Source organism: Paraphaeosphaeria sporulosa (assembly GCF_001642045.1).
Source record: "Paraphaeosphaeria sporulosa strain AP3s5-JAC2a unplaced genomic scaffold CC84scaffold_1, whole genome shotgun sequence".
NCBI lineage: Eukaryota > Fungi > Ascomycota > Dothideomycetes > Pleosporales > Didymosphaeriaceae > Paraphaeosphaeria > Paraphaeosphaeria sporulosa.
In genome coordinates this window covers 718,831-742,125 of record NW_017253360.1, presented here as the reverse complement: position 1 = coordinate 742,125, position 23,295 = coordinate 718,831, and the positions used below count along the sequence as shown (strand labels likewise).

The following is a 23,295-nucleotide window of genomic DNA, read 5'->3' as shown; positions in this document are numbered from 1 at the left end:
GCAATTCAAACACTCTTGTAGACTGAGCCTTTAAACCTAACTCATTTGAGACCATCCACGAGTTGATCTCCTTCTCTCAGCCAACCATGGGACCTCTGCTCCGCCGAGAGCACCTTGAACGAACATCGATTCTCAAGGAGATACTGGACCACGTTGATGAGTACGCTGCTGAATACGATAAGATTGACTATCTTCCTTTGAAAGAAGAAGTCTTGAAACCGGTGTTGGCAGATGACTTCGACCCCCAGACTCAGATACGTGGGTTCCTGCGGACTTTTCAACATACACTAGCTTACAAGCTGGCAAGTGCACTAACATCACGATAACTCGAATTTAAGACTAACACCTTATCAAGGCAATCGACAGCATTCAAAGCCAAGAATTAAAGGAACAAATCATAGAGTTTGTGGAAGGGAAGGATGCGAAAAGCATCATGAACGGCAAAGAGTTCAGGGTCGACCTTCACAAAAGCCCCCCTGTACAACACCACTTCTCATTAATTGATGAGCTAAAGCAGCTTTTCGTCTGCTCAATCGACTTGAAGGCGGCAATCAGCGATGTCTTCCATCCGAAGCACAAGCATGTAAAGAACCTACCAATCATATACGAAGATGCACAGAACACGAAACTCTTGGAGGTAAGCAAATGGCGACACCGAAATTCTTACTGCCATACCAGTTTCAGACTTGGTTCTGTCCATATCACTGACTTCAGAACAGTGCTACAGTGAAGTGCCATTCGCAAACTGGGGTCAAACGGTGGCGAACTCGCCCAGGTTCACCTTCCTTCCCACGACCGTTCGTGGTGTCCAGCGCATCGTGCAGTTCGCAGTTGCCAACAACTACCGTGTGCGATGTGCTGGATATCGTCACAGCTGGAGTCCTATTTTCTCGCAAGACAATGAGCTATTTATCTCATTCGTCAACCTGGACACAGTTAACACGCTTCCAGACCCGACCTCGCTCATACCTGGCGAGTATGATCCATCGGCTGTACCAGAGCTCAAAACGATTGAGCTCAAGGAAGAGACAGCACCAGGAAGAAAACGACTGTGTCGTGTTGGCGTCGCGGTCACGAACGAAGAATTCCGCCGATGGGCTATTGCGGGGAAGGCCTGGTCTCTACCCGCTGATGTGATTCTGGTTGAGGTATGTACCCTGTAATTCTTAGCTACGACACCAGAACTCGGAATCTGATCGATTCATAGGTGACCATCGGAGGTGTCAATGGGCCTATTTGTCACGGTGCTGGCATAACCCATAAAACTCTGTCCGACTACGTTCGACGCCTCGAGTATGTCGACTGCCATGGTCAGCTCCAAATCGTCGACGACGAGGTTCAGATCAAGGCAGCCGCAGGGGCCTTTGGCCTACTTGGTGTCGTGACCCACATTACCTTCGAGCTCGATGCCATGTCCTATGCAGTCATGGTAAGTACGGACTCCCATCATGTAACTACCAGTTACCGATTCATGACAGAAACCACTGAAAGAAGATGTCGGCTTGGGTGTGCCGCCCCTGGACAAGAATGACATTCCCGAAGCATTGCGAAGCGACTGGTTCGATGCGCCAAATGTAGATCAACAATTGGCTTCTGCAACGGCAGAATTTAAGAATCGAGCAGCGAGCGAATACTACAGCGAGTAAGTGAACATCATTCTTTCCGTCTAGGGTGATACGATAGCTAATTCTCATAGATGGTTTTGGTTTCCATACCAAAGGAAAATATGGACGAATACTTTCAGTACGACAACGGACGCAACAGATGCTATCGACTACCCCGATGATAAGAATGTCTTCCTACAGTGGGTGCAGAACTGGCTGGGGGGCGTCGTGACTACAAATCCGTTCTTCAACGCGATACCAGGCTATTGGCAAGCTCAACTTCTTGCCACGCTTGCGATGGCAACTCTTCCACCGACTCTCGGCGAGAGCAACACGCCCACATATAAGACCTTCCTTCCGAATGCCTTGCACTTCCGCCGCGGAATACAGAACATGCGAGTCCGGGACATCGAACTCCAAATACCGCTGCCCCCACGTAAAGATGACCCGTCAAAGCCAGACTTCAGCATCGTTCAGCGTGCCTGGTGGGACATCATCAAGCTTGTCTACAAGGATGCCGACATCAGTAGCGATCCATCCTCAGCAATGCGCGTTGCGCTCGAAATGCGTCTCATGGCGGGCAGTGATATGCTCATGGCACCTCAGAAGGGCAACGACTTGGGAACATTGTCGATCGAAGTGCTCACATTGCCTGACGCTGTGGCTGACGATGAGTGGCACGACTTCGCACAAAGAGTCATTGACATCTGGATGAGCTATGGCGGGAACACAAGACCTCACTGGGCAAAAGAATGGGACTACTTCAAGTTCAAAGGTATGGAAGCGAGGAAGTATCTGAAGGAAGTTGCATACAAAGATCAAATACCCGAGTTTCGGGAAATGCTTAGCAAGATCGGGAAGCAGCACAGCTGGACACTGGACGAGTTGCAGCGGAGATTCTCGAACGAGCTTTGGGACAGGATGGTTTACGAGTGAGATGGCATTGTAGGTGGCAGGACTAGATATCGTATGGTACAATTTTCGGCCGTATTAGTATATAGTTATGTTTTCTGCCACTAGGTCTTGTGATGAATGCAGCCAGTGGTTGTTCCATTACTTCCCAGTCTTGATGGAACTACGGTATAATCATCCGCTATCATCCCATTGTGACCACTCAGGGATCTTTTCTCTGGGAGCTGCGATATCGAAATTGCCGCTGACCTGCGGCTGGGCTCCAGCAATTAGTGCACCCATTATTTGTGTTACTCAACATAGACACATAGATTCTGATAAGACATTGTATCCTTGATGTGCATCGGCCGAAGTACATCGGCCGAATATCGATCTACATTAACAGCTGATGTCTGCAGCATGAATGCTGCAGAACGAGCATCTGAGGTGTATCTGCTGTATGCTAACGGCATTATTTCAATATCCGATCCTCCGACCCTCCGCTAAGTCAAAGCTCGTTAGGTCACATCACACATGGATATAGATTGCGATCCACAAGCAATACCCCACAATCCTTGGTCTAGAAGAGCAGAAGATGGTCCGGAAGTGTGAAGCAACATATCTCACGTGGGTAATGCTTGTCTCGAAGCTGCAGCAAGCTCCGCAACACACCACACATGCGGGATTTCGTCACTGTCCATGAAACAATATTGACCTGTTCCAGCAATCGAAGTCGCAATCAGGTATTAGATCTGCACATACATTCTAATATGCATGTCGCTAGTTCGCCTCTACATCTTCGGCCGAGGTGAATGTTACCTGGGGCATCGTGTCACACTATTCTAGCGTTCGAATGTGCCTCCAAAAAGCGGAGACCAACGGCTAACATGGACCCGAATTCCTCAAAGAGCCAGTGGGCATCGTGGGTGCTTGGTCATCGTTAGAGAGCGCGATTTCTCACTGCACCGGTAGTCTATTTGAGTTACCAACTCCCAGATCGGTGAGTTACTCTGAGTTGCATCCATTTAGCGACTACGCCTCGCAGTATCATTTCGACGAAGCGCGTTCGAAATTCTCATCGTCTTTACAAGAGCTGAATTCTTATACGCATATTTTCCAGCTAAAGAAAAGCACCGTGCTGTGTCGCGACACAATGTTATTTGAAGCTATTTCCCGGCTTGCGGTCGTACTCCCCGTACTTTCTGTAAGGGTCCCTTCCATATAGTGCCACGGAACCTGACGATTCTAGGTCTTCTATGTTGTTTTTCGCGTGTTCTACAACTTGTTCCTCCACCCACTACGCTCTTTCCCCGGCCCACTCACGGGTCGCGCTACAATTCTAGCATCGCAGACCCAGACGTTAAAAGGGGCCTTCCCGTTTTGGGTTCACAAATTACATCTCAAGTACGGGCCTGTAGTCAGGTTCGCGCCAAACGAGCTGTCTGTTATTGACTCTGCAGTGTGGAAGGACGTTTACGGACACCGAACAACGAATTTGTTCACAAAGGAGAAGGCGTTCTACGGTCCAGACTTCTATGGTAACCCACCTGGACTGATTCGCTCAGACAACGCATCTCATGCAAGGCAACGAAAGCTGGTATCCCATGCGTTCAGCGATAAAGCGCTGAGGGAGCAGGAGCAGATCCTCAAGGGATATGCAAATCTTCTCGTCGAGCAGCTAACCAAAGCTTCTCAGCATGGTGAGATGGACCTGGTCAGGTTTTACAACTACACCACATTTGACATCATGGCCGACCTGACTTTCGGTGAACCTCTTGGGCTACTGCAAAATTCGAAGTACATCCCTTGGGTTGCGGCACTGTTTGGCAGTGTGAGGCTCATGACTATGGTGGGCGTAGTGAAACGCTGGCCCTTGCTCGACGGCCTGCTTCAGCGATATCTGCCAAGAGGTCTCAAGGAGAAGAGACGACAGCACCTTTTGTTCTCGAGCGAAAGAGTAGACAAGCGAATGCAGAAACAGACAGATCGACCAGATAGTAAGTTGTCACTTCAAATGAGCAATGGATTAAGACTGATTGGTGTTCCAGTTTGGACGTATGTCATGAAGGAAGGTAAAGGCGAGAACGGCGAGATGACTGGTCTGCTTCCGACGCAGCTTCATAGCAACGCGTCGACATTCATGTTGGCTGGCACGGAGACAACGGCCACCGAATTAAGTGGTATTACATACTACCTCCATCAACACCCCGAGAAGCTCGCACGTCTGAAGAAGGAAGTACGTGATGCTTTTACATCCGTCGACGACATCACGATGACGAAGCTGTTGCATCTGGAATATCTCAATGCATGCATAGAAGAAGGGTAACTGTCCCCTCCCTTGATTCTCGTGTAGTCTTATGTCTAATCATATCCGACAGGTTAAGAATATACCCCCCTGTTCCGGGTTTAATCCCACGAGAGACGCCCGGCACCGGTGCGAACGTTGCAGGCAGATGGATCCCTGGCGGCGTATGTTGAGCTTGGTGCCGCCTCACATTGCGATTCGTTGACGCTAACATCTGGTAGACCATTATTTCTATCGCGCACTATGCAGCATATCATTCGCCGTCGAATTTCAAAGACCCTGACTCTTTCGTTCCGGAGCGCTGGCTCCCCGAGGGACAGCACGAGTATAGTGCGGACAATAAGGAGGTGTTCAATGCGTTCTCGTACGGGCCCAGGAACTGTCTAGGCAAGAAGTGAGTTCATTCCCAACGTCGCGCTTGTTGCACACTAGGCATAAGACTAATGACAATAGTCTCGCGTACCACGAGATGCGACTTATCCTGGCAACTGTAATGCTCAGCTTTGACATGGAATTGAATAAGGAGGCGGACGATTGGGCTCAGCAAGAATGCCACATTTTGTGGGCGAAACCAGCGATGATGGCAAAATTGACTGTCGCGAATTAGTCGCTCGCTCAATGACTCGTCACTTGGACGAGATGCGCGTTGTCACTCTCTACTAGAAAGCCAGCGGCTGCTCCTCAAATAGATTATCATATCCTCCTGTGCGATGCAAGTGTGCCAATCTGTTCATTGATCAATCGGGTTGCTCCAACTGAGGGCGCTTGTATCTCAGCTCGTCCTACCAATCCTGCTCTTGAGCGCTCCTCCTTCAAGCCGTGGTCCTGTGCCTTTCCCATAGTGACCATCCTCGATAGCTCACACTCGGTCGACATGCCGTCCTGCATAAGCCGGCTGAAAAGGGTCTGGAAGAAATTTGTTCGTTGGTCAGTGCCATTTCTCAAGCAATTGGTGAGCAGTAATTGACACTGGTTTCAAAACAGCTGCGGGTTTGGCCAGAGCAGGTGGCGAAAGAAGCCGGTGGAGAACATACAGCTACAAGAAGTTCATGCCACACAAGCGAACACGGAACCGCGTTCGAAGTCACTGCGCGGTACTGGTGTCTCTTATCGACAAGTGCCATCATCGTGTACAGATGAAAATCAGCCGGCAGCAGTTGTTCCAGCGATTGCGCACCTCGGCGTTAAAGAGACGCCTCACGGTTCGCGGTTGGCCTTTTTCCGTCGCGAGGTGGTAGGAGAAGAGCCACTTCGTAGAGACACAACACTACTCGCTGACCGTAAAACTTATGCGAAGCGGGCAGTGACTGACAGTCCGCACCATTCGAATAACAGTGACGACGACGAGGATGATGATGATGATGATGATGGAGACCTGCCTGTTGCCAACTTCCTGCCGAGGGGATACAAACTTCAACATTCTGACTCTCGAAATCACCTCAGGATCGTGCGAAAGTCAGCTCTGTCCCCACTTAATGGCTGCGATCAAGCGCCGCCCAACCAAAAACGACGAACCCCGGCCCCATTTATGATGCCAGTGCATGAGACCCAGGGCTCCATCAGTGAAGTTGCGAGTAAGTATTTTCGAAGTGTTGGTGGTACACTATGAATGCTGATGTGCGTAGTGATGCTACCTTTGCCTGGCGAACAACCTACCCCTTCTGCTCATGATTTTCTGGGATGAGTTTCTGCTTCCCTGCAAATTACGGTTGACGGCAACGCGGTCTATATCGAGATTTCTTTGCCACAGTCCTTATGGCGCAATACCCTTGAGAAGCATCGTGCAGCGCCTTGCATAGCTTCATCATATTGCCACTTTCTATACTCCTGTCATCTCGGTATAATGTATAATCTTCGCTAAGCATAGTGCTCGTGTTGGTGGGGCTGGGGGACGAGCACGTGACATGGAATGTTCGTGTGCCACTGTACTGTGTGAAAGCATCCTCGTAGCGTTTCTGTCGTTCGAATGTTGCAACTTGTCTTACTAATAGCCGGAGGCGAGCCCGCTGATGCACATCACAAGAATCTCCCTTTCTGAAGATTGGGCTAGGAATTAAGGGGCGTTGCGGCTATAATGACCTTGAGTCGGAGGAGTGATGCCTGCAGACAAGGCACAGATCCATCGGAAAAAGGTTCACATTGATATTCCTATATGGTAGCTTGTATTGGTGGGCTGTGGGGACGCGGCCAGGGCAGCTATGGGGAAGAGAAGTGTCCAAAAAGGGAAATACCTCGGCTACGGTATAGTGCGCGCCGATCAAAGTATCGATGCGCTGTAACGACACTGAACGAGACGAGATGCTATGCCACCTGTAGCCTCTACCAGGCGAGGACGCCGAATCTCATCCAAAGCATGCGACGCCTGTCGTTCTCGAAAGGTGCAATGCATCATAGACGGGGACGGCCAGGTCTGCAATCGCTGCGCAGCGAACCAGATAGACTGCACATTCCTTAGCCAGCGCAAACCGCGCGGGCCTCCACCACGGTATGCCAACCCTTGTGCGCAAAGGAGATACCGTGCTGATCTTCTGTGATGGCCGTTCAACACATTCGCCGTTCCAGTGGGTGAACTCTCCCTCGCACTCTTCTGCGATCCATCGGTGCTACGACACATTGTGCGAGACTATCTCGACCTTGTATACCCGCTGCTTCCTCTCGTCCACCGCGGAACGTTCAGTACGCAATTTGAAACCAACACCATCGATGCAGCGGAACACGAACCGGCCTTCTTCCGGCTCTGCCTCGCGCTCTGTGCCGTGACGGTGGCATCTCTCCCGAAGAAGTTCAATGAATACAGCAGGGGAAGATATGCCGATATCGGCGCGATGGTTGACCGCGCATGTCATCTAGTATTGCTCAGCAGGATCTCTACGGAGTCTCTGTGGCAGGAACATCCAGCCACCAGCACTGTAATTGTGTCTGTGCTGCTTGCTACCGCAAGCCTGTATGCTGGAAGGGCGAACCAAGGATGGGGCTACGCAATCGAGGCGATTCATTTCTTCCGTGCGCTGGGACTCTATCGACCAGAAGTTTACGAGCACTTGCCGCCTCTCGAAAGAGAGTTTTGCAAGCGAACGTTCTGGCTGCTTTACATCATGCAAATACATGACCGTCTTTCGGCTGTCATTCCTCACACTGGGCTCAGCTTTGACCCTCTGCGAACTGACTGGCAGTTTATGTTCCCTCAGGAACTTGACGATGAGGATATCATAAACCCAGTCGCTCTGGTCACCGGTACCCGAGTTTATTCAGGATTGCCGGTGATCTCTGGCTTCATTGCTCTGATCAAGGTCTATCTCTGCATCGTCGATCTGCTCTCCTATGGCCTTCCCGGTTTCTATCCCCCTGTCTACGCCACGAGCTTCAGCAGCGTCCACGCCTCGATACATCCCGGCCAGTCGCTTGGAACGGATGCCACGATGAGTTTGAAAACCCTACTTCGCATTGTGAGAAAAGTGCAGACCGCACTCGAACAGCTGCCTGATGAACTCAGCATCTCGACGCAGCCCCAAACACCCGAAGGGCAATCACCGAGCTCTGAATTGCTGGAAAATCAGTTCAACATCATGAAGGCCAATATCCACATCACGAGTCTCTACATACAAAGCACGATCCTAGAAGCCTGCTCCAGCGCGTTCTCGCATTCGAACGGCGACATGGCCGGTTCGCCTCTTGAAACAGGGTCAAGCCTAGGTGCACCGCCTCGGACGCAAATCTGGGTGTATAGAAAGAGCATCGCAAAAGAGCTTCTTGATGTACTCCATTTTTGTTCTTCGAGAAGCCTGGAGGCGAACGGGCAGTCCGTCATTGTGAAAATCCGCGAGATCGCGGCTACTCTACTCAACAATGATGATGTTTCAAAAGCTTCTTCTGAGCAGGAGGAAGAATCGCGGCAGTATGTCGCGCAATTCGCCAGTATCCTGGCAAATATAGACCATTTGGGTCAGGCTATTATGATTGCGCCCGACTCGCCTAAGGAGGCCGCGCCGCCGAAGACAATGAAGAAGCGCGGACGCAAGAGAAAAAGTGCAGAAAACGCTCAGAATATCGCATACATGCCTAACCCTAATCACCCAGTCTCTCTCGACCTTGCCCACCATACTAAAGCAGCGGAATATCCCTCTCCCTCTTCCTAGTCGCCCTCAACAGCATCCCCGGGTGAACAGCCGCGCTGATCACCACAACCGCAAACATCAAGCTCGCATCGAACACATACAGGAACACCTCCGTCGTATACAGCTTCCCTTCCGCCCCCTCGAGAAATTCCGCCAACCGGAATATACTCCGCACAACAATCAGCCCGCTCACCGCATACAACATCCACATGTACCTCGCCCAGCTCTTATGCTCCATCGAAATTTCTGTAGGCTCCAGCACTAGCCTCCGATGGAACACGGCCACGCTGAGGATGAACACCGAAAACGCAACAAGCTGCACGCCCAACCCGGCGACCACAATAGTATTCCCCGTCTTCGCACCCGCTGCATCGCCGCTCGCCTGCATCGCCGTGCCCATCAGCTGCGTCACGAAGCTGCCGATGTCGATGAGGACGTAGATCTTCGTTGTCCAGCGCGGTGACAGGACCGCATGGTGCGTAGCATCCAGCGCGCGGATGAGGCGCCCGAGTATCATGTAGATAGAGGCTGCGAGGAGGGGGGCGGAGGCTAAGATCAGCATGAGTTGGAGGAGGTATGGGCTGCCGCTGCGGATGTTGGAATGGGACCACGCGCGGCCGTAGTAGCCTGCTGCTTCGCCTAGGGAGTGGGTTAGTCGTGGATATATCTAGGGTTGTATACGCTGGTGGAGGGAGGTGGGAATGGGGAGGACGTACCTGCGCAGCCGAGCATGAAGGGGATGAAGAACCATGCGCGGAGGGGAATGAGCATGCAGAGATGCACAAGGCCTCCGAGGCTGAAGAGGGCGACGAATGCATAGCCTGCGGAGGCGGATGGAGTGTACGGGTAGAGATCGAAGTCGGCTTCGCCGCGTGCGGTCAAGATGGGCATGGTCATGGTGTCTCGTCGGTGCATGTGGGAGTGTCGAAGTCAAGCACGTCGTGCATCAGGGCGTTAAATACGAGAAATACAGCTCCACCCATCGGGCAACGCTTGAGAATACGCTTCCTTTGCGAAAGAGAATTGCATAGCGACGCGCGTAGTAAGATGTATTTCGGGAAGGCATGACGGCGTAGTACGATGTTAGAGGCATCCACTAGCGCCAGAATACGCGGGATGCGAGTACGCGAGGATACGTCCACAGGGACCACGCTAACGATTCCGACAACGTTTTTGCCATTGTAACCCTACAAATCTAAACAAAGAAAAGCCTCTATTGTGAAGGCTACGATGGGGTTATCTCGCCACCAAAAACTCCGTGTAAACAAGTGTTGAAGCAAACTGTTTGCACTTCCTCCTTCCGACTTCCAGACCAATGTACGCACAGCCGGCCCCCGATCTGGCAGAGTGGCTCGATACAGTTCCTCGACAGGCTGGCTGTTCTCGACTGGTCCGTAGGGCAAGGAGTGAAGTGGTGTGGAGACAGTGTGCAAAATCCAGATGCAGAAGAGAGATTTCAGCGCCCTCCACTTGCTCATGCTTCCATGTCCATCGAAAGGCAGTGTCAAACTAGGTGTTCCCTCCTAGTCATCTCGCGCCCACGCACCGAGTTGAGCGTGCACACTCTCTTCGGTGGGTTTCAATGGATACGAAAGAATCTACAAGTAGGAAAGGTCCAGAAAACAGAGTATAGAAAACAGGTACTGAAAACAAGGTACAGAAACAGGGCGCTAGGGTACAGGGACAGGGAATTGGGGTACATAAACAGGGGACTGGATACCAAATGAAGGAAGGGTACCGACAAGAAAGAACAACACGATCGCTGGTATCCTTTTTAGCGACTACAAGCGAAGCACAGAGGGAAATATGTTACCAGGACCAAGAGGAAACCTAGAGCATATCGAATGAGTCGGCATCCCTAGCTGAACCCCGAGCTAGACTCCGTGATCCGCCCGATGGCGGAGCGGTGGGGATCGAGAATGACATGCCTGAGCCACGGTTTTGCGGGAGAGCGTTTGCCCTGCTCATGCTCTTGTCGAAGGGGTTCGCGAAAGGGTCCGAAGCGGGAGCCGGAGCTGCAGTCTGGGCCTTTTGCTGGGCCAATTCTGCGAACGCCTTCTGGAAAGGGTTCTGCTTCCCAGCCGGGGCGCCATCGATAGATATGCCTCGATCAGAGTTTGCAGACTGCTTCGTGTTACCGCTGGAAAACGATGCCGCATTCTTAGCTGCTGCGATGGCCTCCTTCTTATTATCGCTCTGAATATCCTTACGGAAAAATTCATCTGTGCGTTTCTGAATTTGAGTGGTAGACATAGAACCTTGATTGGCAAGGGCAGTAGAATGTATACCCGCAAGCGGAGGCAGAGAACCGGAGACAATAGCTGGAGGCTGGCTAATCTGAGAGGCACTTGCAGTGGCCACGGGACTGGAGTAGCTAGTGTCATAGACGAGACCAGAGGAGCCAGGACCCGCCATAGAATTGGAGAAGACAATGTTGGCCGAGGAAAGATATTCGGCCTCAATGTCTTTGCAGACATGGTCAAACTCTTGGCGATTGTGGGCAGATCGAGTCGGCAGAACCTCTTGGTTTCCACCATGGTGGATGAAGACCACATTGGTGCGGGAATCGCCACCGAAGTACGTGGACATGGAGGCTCGGAAACCACCCGCTATGCTTCCTGCCTTCGACCATTGCAAGCCTACATGTTTAACGTAGTAAGCGAATTTGCCGAGGTCGATCTGGAGGTGGGTGGCAGGAATGTTAACACGGACGAGCTCGTTCATGACGAATACAGTGGCGTCCGTGATCTGTCCACCCCTACTGGCCAATTCGTGGAGAGTTTTGACCATGATATCAAGGGAATTGAGCTTCGCTTCGGTGGATTGGTCTGTTCGGCAGAAAAAGTTGATTTGTTCTTCGAGCTGCTTCTGTCGTTCTTCAGCTTCGCCTTGAAGCTCTCGGTACTTCTCAACAACGGTTTCCAGGTGAGCGATCTCGCCTCTCAGATGGCGTTTCTCTTTGTTGACATCTGCAAGGCGCTGTTCTGCTTCTTCGACCCTCTTGGTCACGTTCTTGAGAGTTTGGCCGCTCTTGTATAGCTTGACACAGCTGTTGAGATCGAAGTTGAGGCCAGAAAGACGCTTGTTGTCGGTCTCCAATTGGTCGCGTTCCTTGGCCATCCTATCGTTAGCGGCAAGCAAGGCTTCGTTGGACTTGTTCAGCTCCTGGACCTTCTCGAGCAGATCGCCAGCATTGACCGAAGGAGCTTCTACGTGGGCAACGACGATGGATACTTCGGAGCCATCGGAATCGTCTTCATCATCCCAGTCAGTGTTCGGAACAGCGAATCCATTGGGAGATCCTTTCGCGTTTTCGGGATCGTCTTCCTTGTTCCAGCTAGTTTCCGAAACAGAAATTCCATTGCTAGAATCCTTGATGGAGCATTTACATGGGGAAGAGGCAGCGAACAGCTTTCCGAGAAGAAGACGTAGAGAGACGAGACAGCCATTGGGGTGGAGGACTGGAGGCTTGAGAACTAAGTCGGTATGAGCTTCCTTCCAAGCATCGTACAGGAAATACCCTAGCAGGGTGGCGATAGCGAAAGCGGGGCGGTGGTCGAAACATGCCGTGAGGGCGATGGCTCCACACCCAAACCCTTTGAGTGTATCGTATTGCGAAGGGACTTGGGCACCTGCGATACACCCGAGCAGGATAAAGTACCAGACAGAGATGACAAATTGCGCCCAGATGAAATCCATCGTCAAGTCTTGTCCGTGACTTAGATGGGAGTGCTGAGGTTGACGGGACAGGGTATCGGGGTGGGAGGCGACAAATTTATGTCGCACGTGCGGGGTGTGCGACCGGTGGGCGTGCGAGCGGGTGATCTTAGTCAAGCCGCAGGAAAGGGTATAAGGAGGTGGATTGTGGTGGACGTGTGCTAAAGCAGGTGTGAAGACTGTCGAGCTTTCCGGGTCCCGCACACGAGGTAGTCGGTTTGGAAAATACGTGCGGTGGAGATTGCGGGCGGTCTTCATGTAGAAGGGCGTGAGGCTATTGTCCCGCTAGCACAATAGCTGGGGCTTGTGCGCGTGTATCCATCGCAGGCAGCTTTGTGCTTTTCACTGCAGGCTGGCTCGTGTTGTTCACTGACCAGGGTCGGGGGAGGCGGACTCGAGCTATTCACCAGGTTGAAAAGTTGAATCTGGATCGGCACACTTCACCGCTGAATTCTGCGACGTAAACCAGATACGGCATCCAGAGTACGGGACTTCAGAAAGCCGTGTGTAAGAAACTCCGGACACGTAGAGGGGCTTTCCGACATGGCCTATATCAGCGAGTCCTGTGTTGTATCCCTCGGATGGGTGACCTGGTCTTTTGCATGGGCCATATAGCAAGAACTTAAGCAAATCAGACTTGACCTGCTGTTTATGAAGGGTGATCCAATTTAATCCAGATCCTGCAAGAGCTGTCACTGACAGGGACGGGGCAAGCAAATGCGAGCTGTTTCTCTAGAATGCGAACCGCCTGTCGCATTAGAACCACATCGATTCCACTCGGGATGCATTTGACCAGTGAACGTGGCGGCACGTACAGCGTTCAGAATGCGATATTACAAAGGCCGAGTCTGATATACGATCCTTAGACAACCCCATGGGTAACTGTCTTGTATCTCCCAGAGAAGTGAAACTGTCATTTGCGAGGCCAATGCAGGAAGACCTTAAGCAATGCAGACTTGGCTTGCTGTTTAAAATCCCCGTCCATTCACATCTAATTCTTGCATGAGCTCGTCTGAGGTGACAGTTGTCGGTGGCACTTGTTTGGTTTGTGATTGCATATTGCTCATGGGGAACATTAAATTGCGCCTATATACCTGTTGAGAGAGTACCCGTCCCGATTTGGCATGCAGTGCAAGTAACAGAAATAGCGTAGCGAAGAAAAACACAGGTCCTCAAGTACGGCATGAACACTGACGTTGGAGATCGACACCGCCTAGCCGGTAGTGGTGCGCCACCGTGTGGCGCATGCTCGAACTTTGGAAAGAGCTATGATGCACCGCGGCCACTCCAACGTCCATAGTCTCTCAATGTTGTCGCGCCGTGTATTCCAGCAACTCACCGATGGCGCGCTTCTAGGAGCAAGGCATTGGCCCGCGCCAGCCTTCTGCGCCGCCGTCAAATGTACCACATGTTTACCAACAGCATATCCCAGAGCTGCTGCGTTGCGATGGTCCTCCTCGTCAACGAGATGGAAATCACGACAAGGAAAGGACTTCTTTGCCAAGGAGGCAAAGGTACAGGGACTGAAGAGTCGCGCTGCATTCAAGCTTCTCGAGGTATGCGCTACACGATGTTGCGACTGTTTCCATCATTAATGCGCCTGAAGTTGAACGAGAAGCATAAGCTCTTCAAGCCCGGCCAAACTGTGGTCGATTTGGTATGTGAGAACCGTAGATTAGAGGATCCAAATGCTAACTTCTACTATAGGGATTTGCTCCCGGCTCGTGGTCCCAGGTTCGCGCTGTCCTCTTCCCCGCAACCGTTGCACCTGTTCATCTGACACCAGCCTAGGTCGCCGCGAACAGAACCTCACCCGGCGGCCGCGTCGTAGGCATCGATCTCATACCGGCCCAGCCTCCCCGAGGCGTCTCGACGATCCAAGGAAACTTCCTCTCTCCAACAATACAAGCCGAAGTGCGAGCCTACGTGCAAGACCCCGACCTTGGTCGCCCCAGAAAGCAGGTCGCGACGCACAAAGATGACGGAATGACAGAAGAGGAGCTCGATGAAATGGAGAAAAGCTACGTTGACATCGAGCGACATGCACATCTAGAAGGGGTTGGTGCGGAATCGATAGGACAACTAGACAAGGAGACTACCGGCAGCGAGTCGAAGCTTTCGCTGAAAGAGCGAGACTTGCGCCAAGGCAGAGTCGTGGACGTGGTGCTCTCAGACATGTCAGAACCCTGGGACCAGACTACTGGCTTCTATAAGAAGAGCTTGAGTGACCCGTATTTCAGGTTGATGAACACGTCTGGCATTGCTTTCAAGGACCACGCTGGCAGCATGGTGAGAGAAATTCTCTTTCTTGCCAGGCTCGCGCTAATCTGGTGGACAGGATCTATGTATGGCAGGGCTGAACTTTGCATTCGACACACTCCGCACCGGTGGCCATTACCTCTGCAAGTTCTATCAAGGTCCGGAAGATAAAGCCCTCGAGACAAAGCTCAGGCGTCTGTTTGCTAAAGTGCATCGCGAGAAGCCGGATTCTTCACGAGCCGTACGTCCTGAAAGCACATCTACTTCTCTACCGCTAATGTGATGTTAGGAGTCCAAGGAGGGATACTTCGTTGCACTGCGACGCAAAGAAAGCCCGACAAGAGAAGATGTATTTCGAGAATAATGCTGTAGCGCTGGTGACACGAGACATGTTCCCACTACGAAGCGAAAGCCAAACTACGGATGACGCCATGTGCCGGACATCGGCAATCGTGGTTGAGGTCTCCTGCGAGCTCATGCTGGATCAATGATTTTACCCTTTTGAACTGGACCGCAGATGGAAGGTCGCTCCCATTTCCCATATTGAGCGATTGCGGGAAGTTACACGCGGCCATGTGATCATTATATTGGCTAGGGCCCGACGGGCACGGCAAGATGCGGACACGAGTCAGGGCTGGGTGATTTGCACCGATAGTGTTGGACGTGGACAGGACAGCCTCCTAAAAGCAAAGCGCAGGAGCAAGCATAAGACCAGCCAGTGCCTGTGTGTCCGAAGGGGCGTTGTATTCGCACCTGTTCGGTTGGACGATGCCAGATCAAGGGTCCTGTGGCACGGCGGATGATGGGGCCAGGCGATATGCCAATGGAGACAGCGGCAGCTCAACGCGGCCGCTCGGAGCGCTCCGAATGAAGCTCGCCACAATCCCCACCAGACACATGCAGTTCTGTGCCGTGTGACGTCCCAAAGAAGCGAGGCGACCTGGGCCGGGCACGGGTGAGCGTGACAGACTCACCGTTCGTCGTAGTGGGCGTGCGGTGATCCCGGCTGCGGCATATCACAGGATGCAATGGGCCTTCTGTACGGCTAGGGCTGGTTGCGAGACGAGCATTAACGGCGTCCCACCGGGCCATGCCATGTGGCTGCAGTGCGGATCTGGAAGCGGTCCAGCGTATTCTCCGTAGCGTAGAGTGGGCCAAGGCGAGCAGGGGTTGTCCAGGTGCCATTGCATGCGTGGAGGCGGGCAGGCCTTTGACGAGGCGCCGGGTCTGTTGCATGCTGTTTCGGGCTGCTCTGCTGGGCGGCCGCGATGCTCTGCTCTGCTGTCGCCGTCGTTGTCGTCGCGGTGCGGGCTCGCCGCTGAGGACTGCTGCGCGCGATGGGCGCTCTAGGGCACGCCGGGGTTTCGCAGTGGCGCAGGTTCTTCGCTGCGTCGGCATTGACCCAACAACCTTATCACACACCGCACGATTCCTTTCTTTGATCATCCCATCCCCCCAATCAATCTAAACCGAGCTGTGCGACGTGCCCAATGACTGGCAGCGCCCGCCATGGATTACCAAACGTTCAATAGTCCCCAGCACCTGCCGCCCTCGTTCGGCGGGCCCTTCTCCACCTCCTCAGCACCCTCGCATTCCCCGCAGCAGGCACAATCGTACCAAGATCCACAGGCCCGGCTACAGCATCCAGCCACCGCCTCGTTCCCCTACCAGCAGTTTGCCAATGGCCAGCCAGGCGGCTTCCCGGCGAGCATGCCAGGCGGCGCGTCTCAAGCGACGAGTGGCGCCGTGATGCAGCCCGGAGGCCTGTCGCAGAGCCAGCTTCAGATGCACCAGGCCAGAGGTAAGCGCGCCGCTGCCTGCCACCATCACCCTGCCCCTATGCTATCCCCGTGCCCATCCTGCGTCCCGCTTCCCGTGCCGTCACGCCTCTGCGCCGCCCGCTGACCCCCATGAAGCCGCCGCGCTCCAGCAGCAGCAACAGCAGCAGCAGGGCCAGGCGAGCCCGTACTCGAGCGCGCCCTTTGCGCAGGCCCTCGCGTCCCCCGCCCACCAGCAGTTCATCCAGAACCGCAACACGGCCTCGCCCGCCACCAGCCAGCACACCAACACCGCGTCCCCCTATGCGACGCCCCAGCAAACGCACTCGCCCAGCGTGCCCGCCACCCAGGGAATGAACCCACCCACGAGCCAGCCCGCCGCCGCACAGCCAATGGCCTCCCAGACGCCCACGAAGGCGCTCCCCCAGTCGCCCGTCTCGCCCGTCTCGCAGGCGCGCGAGAAGCAGCGCATCGACACGCTGCTCGAGATCAACCAGGTGCTCATCCAGCAGGTCATGGAGCTGTACGAGCAGGGCAAGGCCGGGCACATTGGGCCCGCGCCCGACGCGAAGCAGGAGGGCGAGAAGGCGCAGCAGCCCTCGCCAGAATACAGAGAGCGAGCATTCCCGCAGCTTACACGTCGCGACATCTGCTAACGTTCCCAGCTACATGCGCCGCTTGCAAGCGAACCTCGCTTTCCTCGCGCAGAACGCCGAGAAGCACACCAAGCCGAACCAGAACATCATGCCCGGCCCTGCCATCATGGTCGCGCCATCATCGCCCGATGACCTCGTGAAGCTCTACTCCCGCCTCCAGAGCCTGTTTCCGGGCTGGAAAGGCGCGCCCAACAAGCCCTCACCCGGTCCCCAGCGCCTGAATTCGACCTCCTCACAAGCCAGCGTGCAAAACAATATGCAACCGCCCAACAGCGCCGGGCTACACAACAATATGCAGCATCCCAACAGCGCCGGCATGCCGCCAAATATGCAACTTCCGAGCAATGCGATGCCGAACAACTTCCAGCAGCAACAGCAGCAGCAGCAATAACCTCGCGGGCGTGGCGCCATCTTTCTTCGTACCGTACATGCGCGGCATACCACATCAATCTGTACTTCTATAATGTCTTTGGTCACGAAACGACATAGAGCATCCGGCGCAGTGTCTGTCTTGTCTGTCTGTCAAATGTTTTCCATGAATTCCCAAGGCGTGTACAAAGGCAAAAATCCAACCTCCCGTATCATAACTCCACGGGCTCGGGTCCCAGCTGCGAATGCTGCACGGTAGTTTTCTCTTTTATTTTCCTCTTTGCTTGTCTGTCTTGGAAATCCGGGGTTTATTGAGTTGGGTCGGTCTGTTGGTGTTTGGTCTTAGGGGGTCGGGGTTGGGACAACCTGACTGGGGTTGTCGTCAGCGTTTGCGGCAAGTCTTTCAGTATGTATGCATGCGAGATACCAGAGTTGCGAGGTGGTGCTGGCGGAAGATTAATGAGAATATTATATTATTCTTACAAATCGCGGCATTTTGTAATCATATAAAGGAGAGGACACGTGATGTGCTCATTCATTCTGTGCGATTACTCCCCTTACACAGTAGCACAGCGACAGTCGACGCCGAAAGCGTGGTATACGGATAGTACTTGTTCATTCGCGCTTGCTAGCATCGAAAGTATATCTCTAAAGTTCTTCTCATCTCTATCCATCCAATCCGATGCGAAACCAGTATATCATAATCCAAGCTCCAAAAAAAAGCTCATGGCTTCCCTTCTCCACACTATATCAATCCCATCCGTAAATGCACGACATCATATCATTTCCAAAACGCCAACATGCCCCGTACACATACATGTACATGCTCCACAAGGCCTAGGCCAGTACATTCGCGAGAAAGATCGGATCGGGTATTTGGCCGCGGCCGTGTCAACACAACAAACGGAACGAGGTAAACTACAAGGGTATAAATGAAGCCCAGGCTTCGGCGCAGAATATACAAGAAGAGAAAGGTGGTAGCGATGGGACGGCGCTGGCGCCGGGAGTGGGTGGTGACGAAAAAGTGGTGTGCGCTCATACGGGCGAGTCGAGCTTCGGTTTCTCGCGGCTAGGCGACGATCGCCGCTCGATGGTCTGCAGAATGGGCCTGCTCTCGCGGGGCTGCGACTCGCCGTACGCCCAGCTCGTCGCAGCGTTTACAAGGTTCGCGCAGAAGGGGTCGATGTGCTGGACCCAGAGGGCGGCGGCGCGGTAGAGGACGTAGTAAAACACCGCGACCGCAATGAAGATGTGCGTTGTGGATCCGCGCTGGAGGTCCATTTGGTGCCCCTTTTCGTTTCTAGGCGGGTTCATCGCGGATGGGAGATACACCATCCAGGTGAGCACCGACTTGATGAAGGTGTTGTGCATGAGATAGACGGGGAAGCTCACGCGACCGAGGAAGTTGAAGATCGGGCTGGTGAGCACGCGGCGGGCGTTGCGGCTGAAGAAGATGCCGAGCAGGACGGTCGCGGCGCCGATGTGGTCCCAGTAGCGGCGGATGTCGGTCTTTTCGACGGTGATGGCCTGCATGAAGTGTGCCATGGAGTCGGACCAGTGCGCGTTTTGCGGCGAGTCTTGCGGGAAGCCGGCCATGAACATGCCCGCGATGATCATGAGGGCTGGGATCGGGGCCGGGAGGACAGAGGTCGCTGTATCTTTGTAGTGGTTGTGTAGCTCTGCGACGAACATACCGAAGACGATGTTGAGGCCTTTGAGAGCGCCGACTGCGAGGCCTGTGTCGTTTTAGCTTTCAGGGGCTTCTTCCGCCGTGGGATACCAATTACCTTCTCCAAGCTGCCAGAAGTACAGGTATAGTACAGCGTAGACAATGAATCGTGCCTTTGGTTTTACCAGAACCGTAGCAAACATGGTCATGTAGACCAACATGCTGCCTTCCAGGAATAGATGCAGCGTCCATTGCGTCCCGTCATAGTCGTCCCATCCTACTGTCCACGTATCCACCTCAGCCTTGAACAGCGAACTAAATGCTGCTCCAAGAGTAGGCTCCTGCCGGTGCCAGCCCTGACGGATCCACGTCGAATCGACATGCTTGGTCATATGGTAAGCATTGATGTTGGCCATAAACCACGTCAACGCCGTGGCCATCATCGTCGGAAGAACCAGCCTGCCTGAGCGAGCGAGGGCGCTCTTAGCAATGCCATTGAACGCCGCATCAGTGTTTCCAGCGCGCGATCGCCCAATAGGTCCTATCGAGTTCACGTATCCGGTTATGAGGAAGAAGAGCGCCACAGCCGAGCGCCCGCCGACGGCAAGTCGGAAAAATGGTAATTGAAACAGGTGTGGAGCAGTGTGTGGGTCATTCGCTGGCGAATGCAGCCATGGGACGAAAGCTGTGCACAGGTGGCCGCTTACGACCATAAAGGATGCCACTCCGCGTAGGCCCTGTTTTCATCATGAGGCGTCAGAGTGATTGTACTGTTTGAAAGGATTTGGACGGGTAGACTTACATCGATCCAGTTAGCGTCCCGTGGGGCCATCTTCTACCAATGACTCGCTAATGCTCAAGAGAAACAAAAGAAAGATGTGGATATTGTGCACAGCCAGAGCGAGGAAGAAAATACAAAATCTAGGAAATAGTGAGTGTCTCAAGGGGCATCGCAGCGAGCGGATCAAGCGGCAAAGTTTGCACGAGGTAGGTGGAGTAGTTGAGCGCTTGCGGTCGACCGTGGTGTAACAAGGGTCAAGTTGAAGCAAGGCCACGTGTGGAAGGAGCGACGAAGAAGTTATGGGCGGCAGCGGAGCGGCGATGAGGCCAGGATGAGTTTATAGAGGGACCATCACCGGGGATATACAGCACCACAGTGCGTATGTATCTGGACGTGCCCACCCTGCGCTTTCCGTTCCGCAGGTCAAGCTCCATGCCAAGAACTTGGCGTTCCCTTGGTGAATATAGTCCGCGCACCAGATTTGACTGCTTCGAGCACGGTGGGCTGCCCGGGCGGTTCGTGTGAAACGAGGAGAGGAGTCGTCGCGGAGAGGTACAGCAAACAACGCCACGAGGCGGCAGCCCTGACTGCTGTTTGTCCAGCACGAGGATCAGAGAGGAGTGAAGACAGCTGGCGAGAGAAGAGCTGTGCCACTCCGCATTCCGATGGCTAAACCAGAGTCTCCTACCGTAGCACATTCACCCACTGGCTTAGCTTACGTTCCTCGTTCGGCTGCGAAACATTGACGCGGCACCACTTTCCCATGCAGAAATGCGAGCATGCATGCAAAGCGTTTGTCGGCCGGGTGAGTAGCGTGAGCAGCCTGCGGACTTCGAAGCGACCGTTGCCTAAGGCGGGAAAACGCGACCAGCGGAGCATCTCCCCAAGTTGAAACGCGCACGAAAGGATACTTCATCGCAATCCTTGAAGGCGATACTGGGATCTGTGGAGACACATACGCGTCACCGTGCCCAGGTATTGCTCGTGACCAGTTTCGAACTTCAAGTTGGGATGCTACGCCACAGCCATGCATGCTCCTGAGCTTCGCGACAACTCCGTCGGACAATTTGTCTTCTTCCAATACCAGTCAGCCAGGGCAGAAGGGGACAATTGTGTGCATTGTCTTGGCTGTTTGCCTTGCTTCTACGGACTTGACCAGGTCCCGGGCTCGCAAAGGAGGAGATACTCCTTCCTTAAGGAGCGCGAAGCCGCACTGCCACCGTGACACCAGAGCACGTCTTGTGGCTGCGGGTGCGGCACCACAACGCCGTCATAGCCGATCGTTATGGGTACAACGGTGGGCGGAGTTCTTGGCGTACATACGGTGTGGCAGCTCGTGCTATCGTTCTGTTCGGCAACTCTGCAAACTCCCATAGGCAGTGTGCCAGGACTCGATGCAGATCACGAACTTCGAAATCTCAGCGAAACGACGAACTGTGCCAACGCCAGCATGTAGCCTCTGCTGGGATTGGTGTCGGTGAGATTGCGCAAGCGTTCCGAGGAAGTCAGGCGCGTGCGGCTATGGCCGCTGTCCTCCCGCAGTCAATCGTCTGAACGCTTCCCGGCCTGTTTCACTGGTCATCAAACCACCAACACTGTGATGTACGATGCCTATATTTATTCCAGCCATCCCCCCGTACAACGTCGGAAGACTCGACATGTGTGCGCTTCCATAAGCGTATGCCGCGCGTTCTCAACGCCGTGGCCTTTTCTGCAGCCAGGTCGCTTGTTGGACAGATCTACTTCGTGCTTGCCTCAAGCCACTGTTAACGTTGCGTCTACTCATGGTGAGCAACGCACTTAAGACGACTTCAGCCAAGGTAGAAAATATCGGCCTTTCAGCCCCTCTCCGGTCACCTGCGCCTATCCGACTGAAACCGATCGAATGCAGGACTTCGGGCGCGCGTGCAGCTTGCTATCACAAGGGTTCCTTGAACGGAAGACTTCGAAAGCCTGGTGACTCTTCTAGAGATTTCGTACAGAAATGCTCCTAGGCAGCAGCAGCAGCAGCACGCAAAGCAGGAGCGGACGAGTTCGAATGGCTAAAGTGAGTCAGATAACAGACAGGTGACTGGACGCTTCTCACCAGCTGGTGGTGGCTTGTCCGTCTGCGAGCCTCGTGCTTGGCTACTCACCGTAGGGTAGGCTGTGCCAATAGCCTTCTTTCAACAAAACCGCGCAAGGGAACCGGTGAGCTATACTTCAACCAAAGCAATGCTCGAAAGCATCGCACTCTTGCGAGAGGAACGGTTCGCCAGACGTGTCGTACACTGCTACGGTGGGGGCGAAGCGGCGCGGGGATGGACAGGATACGGTGTCGTCTTAACGGTGACGATGCACGAGGCAGCCTTCCAGCGTGGCCTCGAGTAGTCTCGAACTATATAGGCCCCGCAGAGCGTTCTGCAGCCGTTCTCGCATCCTTCTTGCGCCATCCAACATCTGAGTCGTGATAGTTCGCATGTCGGCTCCAGCCCTGTGACGTCAATCAGTTGACCAGGTCCTTGGTCCTTGCTCCACAAACTGGGCAGCCTCACATCCTTGGTTTCCGCATGGGCTCATATTGAGCCTGCCGTCGCCCGCAGCTGAGGATTTCCAACCCTTCCTATAGCACTACTTAGACTGTCCTGCGAACCGGCGCACCTCACTATCCATCGCGCGCTGCATCTCGCTGCCGCCGCCAATCGCTTCGCTTGCACTCAGCTGCTCAGCGGCCTCCCGCGCCCCTCCGCCTTCTGCCCAGTCAGATCAATAGACGAGTCCTGCGAACGCTGCGTCACTGCGCTGCCGCCTGCCACGCACCATTCACCACTCTCACCGCACCGGATCGCCGCCCACTGGCACTGCATCTACATATAAACACCACACTCGCGAGACAGGGTCCGCTCGGTCCGCTCGGCCCGCTGCCTAACACCCCGCTTGTGCGCCATGTCGACCATATTTAGAGAGCGGGAGCGGGAGCGCGACTGGGAGACGGGCTCCCACGGGGGTCGCAGTTACACGACAGTAAAGCGCTACAAGATTCCCGACAACGCACTCGAGGAGGACCGCTACGAGTCGGAAATGCGCCTCGTCCACCGCGAACGACCGCACCACGAGGACATCGAAGAGCGCAGAGAGGTGCGCAGGTACACTGTCGACGACCACCACCACC

The 23,295-nt window shown here is 53.9% G+C and overlaps 8 protein-coding genes across 8 annotated transcripts; 5 read left to right on the top strand and 3 right to left on the bottom strand.

Annotated features, from left to right (window-relative positions):
• Window positions 1-433: 433 nt before the first annotated feature.
• Window positions 434-2,540, top strand: CC84DRAFT_1182376 (uncharacterized protein; the record flags this gene model as incomplete). The annotated part of the gene is made up of 5 exons (XM_018180628.1): window positions 434-637; window positions 720-1,148; window positions 1,208-1,429; window positions 1,479-1,642; window positions 1,697-2,540. 5 exons carry the CDS (start codon window positions 434-436, stop codon window positions 2,538-2,540), a joined length of 1,863 nt encoding a protein of 620 aa, XP_018041766.1.
• Window positions 2,541-3,382: 842 nt separating this feature from the next.
• Window positions 3,383-5,407, top strand: CC84DRAFT_1182375 (cytochrome P450; the record flags this gene model as incomplete). The annotated part of the gene is made up of 6 exons (XM_018180627.1): window positions 3,383-3,434; window positions 3,914-4,492; window positions 4,544-4,817; window positions 4,874-4,899; window positions 5,050-5,194; window positions 5,254-5,407. 6 exons carry the CDS (start codon window positions 3,383-3,385, stop codon window positions 5,405-5,407), a joined length of 1,230 nt encoding a protein of 409 aa, XP_018041765.1.
• A 1,667-nt stretch (window positions 5,408-7,074) lies between these two features.
• CC84DRAFT_1253872 (uncharacterized protein) lies at window positions 7,075-8,757 on the top strand (the record flags this gene model as incomplete). Its single annotated transcript, XM_018184410.1, has 3 exons — window positions 7,075-7,285; window positions 7,337-8,695; window positions 8,748-8,757. Exons 1-3 carry the CDS (start codon window positions 7,104-7,106, stop codon window positions 8,755-8,757), a joined length of 1,551 nt encoding a protein of 516 aa, XP_018041764.1. The 5' UTR covers window positions 7,075-7,103.
• Window positions 8,758-8,901: 144 nt separating this feature from the next.
• On the bottom strand, window positions 8,902-9,812 carry CC84DRAFT_1182374 (putative RTA1 domain protein; the record flags this gene model as incomplete). The annotated part of the gene is made up of 2 exons (XM_018180626.1): window positions 8,902-9,554; window positions 9,632-9,812. 2 exons carry the CDS (start codon window positions 9,810-9,812, stop codon window positions 8,902-8,904), a joined length of 834 nt encoding a protein of 277 aa, XP_018041763.1.
• A 903-nt stretch (window positions 9,813-10,715) lies between these two features.
• Window positions 10,716-11,595, bottom strand: CC84DRAFT_1158942 (uncharacterized protein). Its single transcript, XM_018177101.1, has one exon. The coding sequence runs from the start codon at window positions 11,502-11,504 to the stop codon at window positions 10,746-10,748; it is 759 nt and encodes a 252-aa protein (XP_018041762.1). The 5' UTR covers window positions 11,505-11,595; the 3' UTR covers window positions 10,716-10,745.
• Window positions 11,596-13,939: 2,344 nt separating this feature from the next.
• Window positions 13,940-15,255, top strand: CC84DRAFT_1211057 (FtsJ-domain-containing protein; the record flags this gene model as incomplete). The annotated part of the gene is made up of 6 exons (XM_018182348.1): window positions 13,940-14,188; window positions 14,239-14,289; window positions 14,340-14,366; window positions 14,424-14,921; window positions 14,971-15,132; window positions 15,181-15,255. The coding sequence occupies 6 exons, from the start codon at window positions 13,940-13,942 to the stop codon at window positions 15,253-15,255; spliced, it is 1,062 nt and encodes a 353-aa protein (XP_018041761.1).
• A 1,052-nt stretch (window positions 15,256-16,307) lies between these two features.
• Window positions 16,308-18,178, top strand: CC84DRAFT_1158938 (uncharacterized protein). Its single transcript, XM_018177100.1, has 3 exons — window positions 16,308-16,692; window positions 16,808-17,285; window positions 17,335-18,178. The coding sequence occupies exons 1-3, from the start codon at window positions 16,401-16,403 to the stop codon at window positions 17,714-17,716; spliced, it is 1,152 nt and encodes a 383-aa protein (XP_018041760.1). The 5' UTR covers window positions 16,308-16,400; the 3' UTR covers window positions 17,717-18,178.
• A 146-nt stretch (window positions 18,179-18,324) lies between these two features.
• On the bottom strand, window positions 18,325-20,174 carry CC84DRAFT_1133143 (uncharacterized protein). Its single transcript, XM_018175961.1, has 2 exons — window positions 19,482-20,174; window positions 18,325-19,430 (listed from the first exon to the last, which is right to left on the bottom strand). The coding sequence occupies exons 1-2, from the start codon at window positions 20,074-20,076 to the stop codon at window positions 18,730-18,732; spliced, it is 1,296 nt and encodes a 431-aa protein (XP_018041759.1). The 5' UTR covers window positions 20,077-20,174; the 3' UTR covers window positions 18,325-18,729.
• Between the last annotated feature and the right edge of the window lie 3,121 nt (window positions 20,175-23,295).